Source organism: Procambarus clarkii, chromosome 68 (assembly GCF_040958095.1).
Source record: "Procambarus clarkii isolate CNS0578487 chromosome 68, FALCON_Pclarkii_2.0, whole genome shotgun sequence".
NCBI lineage: Eukaryota > Metazoa > Arthropoda > Malacostraca > Decapoda > Cambaridae > Procambarus > Procambarus clarkii.
The window spans coordinates 9,566,615-9,572,873 of record NC_091217.1 but is presented as its reverse complement, the minus strand read 5'-3'; the positions used below and the strand labels follow the sequence as shown (position 1 = coordinate 9,572,873).

General features: G+C 37.4%; 1 protein-coding gene across 1 annotated transcript in view; it reads left to right on the top strand.

Annotated features, from left to right (window-relative positions):
- LOC123774671 (MAM and LDL-receptor class A domain-containing protein 2) overlaps positions 1-6,259 on the top strand; it is an 82,593-nt gene that overhangs the window by 3,181 nt on the left and 73,153 nt on the right. The window contains exons 4-9 of the mRNA XM_045769179.2: positions 1-99; positions 246-384; positions 2,070-2,307; positions 3,580-3,717; positions 4,009-4,191; positions 5,880-6,131. The exon at positions 1-99 is cut by the window's left edge and continues 60 nt beyond it. Coding sequence (XP_045625135.2) covers positions 1-99; positions 246-384; positions 2,070-2,307; positions 3,580-3,717; positions 4,009-4,191; positions 5,880-6,131 — 1,049 coding nt within the window. The remainder of the gene's footprint in view (positions 100-245; positions 385-2,069; positions 2,308-3,579; positions 3,718-4,008; positions 4,192-5,879; positions 6,132-6,259) is intronic.

Here is a 6,259-nt window from a genome sequence, read left to right as displayed (position 1 = left end):
CCAGGACCGCCAGAAGGCTTACTATAAGAGCCCTCAGATCACCACCACCACGCCCGAGGGCGACTGCTTCCACTTCTGGTTCTACCTCATCTCCTACAAGTGAGCTTTTGTATCACTGTTAATGTTAGAATATTAATAATATATATATATATACCTTATATATATATATATATATATATATAATCCTTTTGTGATATAAATTAATACTGGCGCAAGATTCAGCATTCATGAAATTATTTTTTCAGTGCATCAGCACCTGTAGGAGAGCTGGCAGTACGTCTCCTGACCAACGTGGTGTCAGAACGCATATGGGAACACACTTACAACTACCGCAGTGGGTGGCAGTTCGGCCAGGTTACTGTCAAACACCAGCAAAACTTCAGTGTAAGTTATTGGTGTTTGCTGTGTCATCTTATATTACAGCACAGTTTTCCAACCTTTTTCAACTCGCGGCACACTGAACAAGGTGCTGAAATTGCTAAGACCCGCCATAATTTTTGTTATGAAGACTTTATATATACAGTATATAAAAACGGGTAATAAGATTATTTTTAAAAGTTTAATAGCTAAAATTCTAATCATAGTCTTATTTTTTTTAATAATGTTGATCATGGATTTCAAATGATTGGTTTTTATAATTAATGTTCGTATTTCTTATTATTCATGTTTTTTTTTTATATATTCCTGGAACTCCCGCGCCAGACTGGTTAAAAAACACTATTAGAGAGTGGGATGGCTTGAAAGGGTCAGATCAGTGATTCTAGCAAGAATTTTCTACATTTTTTGGTTCTCTTTCACTTGGAAGGAAGTTGAAAAAGTAACTCACTCTCCAAAATTCATTTTGCAATTGTTTTGAGCCTGACGCGTGTCGCTCAAGGACGCATTACATTGAGGCAGTCTGGAATACCATAACAAGCAGAGGGAAAGTAAAGACATGAGGCAGGTTTTGACATTATATACAGCATGCAGGATGAGGCGAGGCGAGGTCCATGTGGGGCCGAAGGCAGGGTGTGAGGTGGCACTTCCGTCCTGATCTTGTGGAAGGTATAAAAGATTGTATACCCTCAAGAGTAAGCTGTAATATGTAGTGCTTCGGCCATATCATGACTAGCAACGCCAAAATAGCTGACAGATTCAGCAAAAATAGACTATTTGGATAGTCTAGAATAGACTAGATAGTCAAAAACTAGATACTAGTCTAGATAGTCAAAAATAGACTAGTTGGAACTCTTCATATCCCACACTCTCGTGTAACTATCAACTTACCTTACACTTAAGGGTATTCTACCGTCCATACGACAGAACTATCAATTTAGTTAAATAATTTAACCTCTTGAATGCAACAAAGGTTGATGATGAAGGAAATTTTAATTTTGTGAAGTTCACATCAACTCAAGGATAAAAATTAATAATTTGGTTACTTCCTGAGTCTATGAAATACCTGGACGCAAATTATTGTAGAGGTGAGCCTCTCGATGATTTTACAAAATGTTGAAATTTCTATATTTTTTTATTTTTTAATTTTATTATTGCCTGTAATTTGGTATTTTTTAGTGTAATGGTATTATACATAAGAATTAAGGAAACTGCAGAAGGCCTATTTGTCCATATTTATGGACAATAACAACTATTTATATCACGCAAACTCATTCATATATTTGTCTTACCTGCGCTTGAAACAATCAAGTGATCCCACATATATTATGTTACCCGGTTATCTGTTCCACAAATCAATAACCCTGTTTCCAAACCAGTATTTCTCCAGTTCTTTCCTAAATTTATCCATTTTATATCCATTGTTTCGTGCTCTATTTTGATGCCTTATTTCTACCCGCCGGGTATTATTATTTCAAAGGGAAGGATGGTATTATTATTTTAAAGGGAATGATGATATTAATAATATTATTATTAAAGGAGAGAATAGTGTAGAGGATTCACCACACCTTATTTCGTTAATGTCTTTGATAGCTGTCATTTACTTTGTGTTGGTTTCATTGTTAGCTATTACTCGTTTCAGAAATTGTATTTTACTAAAATGTACTAATCAAAATCTTGTTATCTACCAACAGATAATCTTAGAAGGTTTACGCAAGACAGGCAACGAGGGTGCCATGGGCTGGGATGACCTGTCCATCGTGCGGGGACCCTGTGGTGACCCGGGGTCCTGCTCCTTCGAGAATGGCTTGTGTGGCTGGGCAGACGAAGGCATGCAGGCCCACCACTTCACCAGCAACAACTGGGTATGGTACACAGCAGAGGATGGCCTCTATGGTCTGCTGGTCGACCACACTACTCTCTCTGGCAAAGGTTTGTTGTTGTGCTTGCTCACTTTCCTCACTGTTGGCTTTTGCCAATTGTTTAGTCATTATACGTAAGGTGAAGAATAAGTAATTATCAGAAGAAGGTGCTAAGCCAGCATACTATATAGTACTAGGAAGCAAAATAATCAAATTGTGTAAAACTGATGCTAGAATTTCAATATGATTTTTTTGTGCAATTTTTGAGTTGACAAATTAATCTGAGATACTTATTTTTGTTAGTCTGTAATAGATAGTCATTATATCTATTATAATGAGCATCGTTATACAGTGTATATGTTGTGGCCACCTTTATCGCCAGTGGATGAAAATAAGAAAATCATATTGAATAGTGCACATAATTTGATAGATTATGGTATTTGTATTCTTTATGGATACAAATGTAGATACACTGTATATATAACCAGAGAATTATCAGAGGACGTTGGTGGGTGGGAAGCCAGCAGCCGTCTACTGGTAAATGTGTGGCCACGTCTGGGGTAGAAAATAATAATAATAATAATAATAATAATAATAATAATAATAATAATAATAAAATGGTAAAAACAAGGTTGTTGACTGTTATTTAACAACACACAACACTCATTGCCATGATTATTTTCCTTGTGTTTAATGACCGGTATGCGGCCATTTGGGTTATTCTGCCTTTCCATTAGGGTCAGTTGATCCAAACGTTGAGACATCTTGGTAACAGGAGTAATATGTTTTATGTGCTCACTATGTAGAGAAATGCTGTCATGTGAATTCTCGCAACATTTAAATTAATTCTCCTTTGGCAAACAGTTCGATTTCCGGGCAGGACGAAGACATTCGGGCACATTTCCTTACAAACAATGTCTCCGTTCATATAGCATTAATATGGAGATATAGGAGTCAGGCGACTATTGTGGGTTGCATCTTAGGAAAGGTCAAATATTGACCTAGTGGGGGGGGGGAGGATCTCGATGTACCTAACAGTTAAGCTTTCTTTCCTCAATAAAAGGAAAAATATATTTTACCTGGTCAAGGTGGTCATGTATCCAAGCTTTGCCCGGGTCCAAATGCTTAAATGATCCCACTCTTTCCTGGACCAGGATGTTGGCTCTGTCACTCTAACCAGTATATTGGATTTTATTGTTCTAAATTATCCGCAGAATGACAAAAGCCTATTGTTTCGTTAGATAGTAACCTATTTCAATAATTATATGATGTAATTAAGCACAGTTATTTTAGGATTATCAATAGGATTATGTGACTGTCACAAGGCATTGTTTTTCTTCAGGTCACTATATTATTGCTGACCCCAGTGAGTGTACGTACGCCGGCGAGGCGTGTATTGCCAACCTTGATAGCAGCGACATCAGCCCTCTGCAAGAGGAATATTGCTTTTCGTTCTATGTGAATAGCCTTCAAAATAGTGGTAAGTTTTAAAACGCTTTTGCCAATACATTATAAATTAACTGAACTACTGTAGTAGAACATTACATTCTGTTCTTATATTTATTTTAAACAAATATATGAAATTATTATTCTATGCTGTAGTAAATTTTAATTTTAGCATTTGTTTTCTTGGCAAAGGGGTTAATAGTAACCCCTTTGTAATAATCTTACAAAGTATGTTTTTAATTAATAAAACAAATTAATCATGAATAATTCTCATACTTTTATATATTTCTGGTGAGCAAACAACTTTCTGTATCACTGGCGCCAGATGCCAACACGCTGAGCGTTGAGCTGGTGGACGTTACCAAGAATCTGAGCAAGACTATAGACGTGTTGACTCGCGAGCCAGACCAGACCTGGACCTTGCATAGTATGCAGCTCAACCACTTGACCTTCATCTTCCACATCCGTCTACGGGCTGCCTCCGTCAACACTTTGATTCAGGGAGACGGTGAGTTCTTATCTAAAGGTTATATTGACATGCAGCGAGGCCGAAATATATTATATTATAATAAAACATTGGCTATATAGTCATGACAGCCGCAGAGAAGCACCGAGCTGGCCCACCATGATGCAATAATGTTATGATGAAACACCGGATCTGGAGAAGACTATTGTTTACATTGGGTTTACCACGACTTGCCTATTGTGTAGAGATTTCTGTATATATGACGTGTTTAATTAAATGTGCTTTAAACTCATGTTTGTGATTTAAGCTAAACTATCTTGTTTATATTAATTCTTATGTTAATATATTTTGATGTTAAGAAATATTTATTTATTGGTAGTCAAGCAGTAACTATCATTCATCAATATTGTACTCAACCAAGAAAAGTATTTAGCCCCTCCTTGTTTTAAATAACTAAATCGTTAACAAATATTGAGTTAAACGAATGTCATGAAGGAACCAAGTAATTCAGATGACCACTATCCGGTTTTAATTAATATGCCAATGATTTTAAGTTTTGCTTTCATAGTGCGAGAAGAATATACGAATATCAATCATATACAGTACATTGATTTGTGATATAACCATGAATTAAAATTTTCATTATATCTGATGAATATGGCATCTAATACTGAGTGACTACCTTCACTCTCTTCCTAAAGTAAACTATATGGTGAGTTCTAGTCTGTTGAGGTAATTTGGAGTTCAGTTAGGTTGAGGAGGTATGAAGCATTCGTCTGAATTTTACTACATAATGTAGCGGCGTGATAGAGGCGAAGGGTCCCACCTCCAGGGACCCGTCATGAACATGAACAGGTTAGGGCTGACAGCACTAATGGGAAGCCCATAGCAATGCTAAATCTCTTGAAATTAAGGCTTTCTGGTGTAGGATAAAGTTTAGTGAAATTCGACAAAAATGGGGAGGTCAGTGCCTAAAAATGGGAGTTTTATCCTGACGAGGTGATGTCTAGACTGGTCAGGTTCTTATTTTTAACTGTAATACGCGTAATCTGCTGAGAGTTTCAGGTAGGTGTGAGTAATAGTACCTGTATTCAGCAATTTAGTAAAAATACTAAGCAATAGTTTCTGCTATGTTATGACGTTTTTTAAGTAACCGATACACGAAGGCAGGTCCTGGGATTGTTAGTGAGGGAAGATAAGATTTGGGAGCTGAGAGAAATTGTTAGGAGTGAGGTATTGGAATTATTTGCCTTTGTTAAAACATTGGAGTACATTCCCGTATCATTTTGTTTGCAATTGGGTGTTGGTGTCTACTTCACGGTGTGTCGCGGTGTTTGTATATCTCCGGGTCGCTGAGTAGAGTCAGTAGTTACTGCTGTCAACCTCTTGTCATCTTTTAATACAGTGGGAGGTTGTTTTCCTTGTAAGATTTGTGGAATCTTCCTCAAAGTCAAACTTTATTTCTATAAATACAATCTTCTGATATGGTGTTTCAACTCTACCTTGCTCTCAGCTCTTAATACTTCCTCCATACCATAATGTTTTTGTAAAGGCTCTATTTTCCCGCGAAACCAGTCTTCAAGTCTAGATAAATATGCTGAATACAACGTTAGATTTATTGCACATAATATTGCATGTTCTTCCATAATTTAGTTATTTTCTATACGAATGTTGGTAAGTCAGATAAATTATGATAGAAAATAACTTGTGTTAACATTGCACTTCACTAGCCTACATTGCTTTGGATGACTTTGAGCTGACACCTGGGAAGTGTAGGTGGTTAACCACCACGCCAAGACCCTCTGCCACGCCTCCTCCTGATCCAGTGCTGACCTGTACCTTCGAGGAGGACTCACTGTGTGGCTGGAGTCAAGACCTGACAGACGGGGGCGACTGGGAGCTGGTTACTGGCAGCGTCGCGTCCTCCAGCCTGTACGCGGACTTCGGCCCCGCTGAAGATCACACCACTCACCTTTCTGATGGCAAGTTGTTATGAAACGTTATTTATTTTTGGGCCAGAATGGACTTTAAAGTTTTTCATCTGCGGGTAGTTTGACCCAGTAATTTTATTCAGTTGTATGGTATGAATAACAATTATAATGTAGAACTA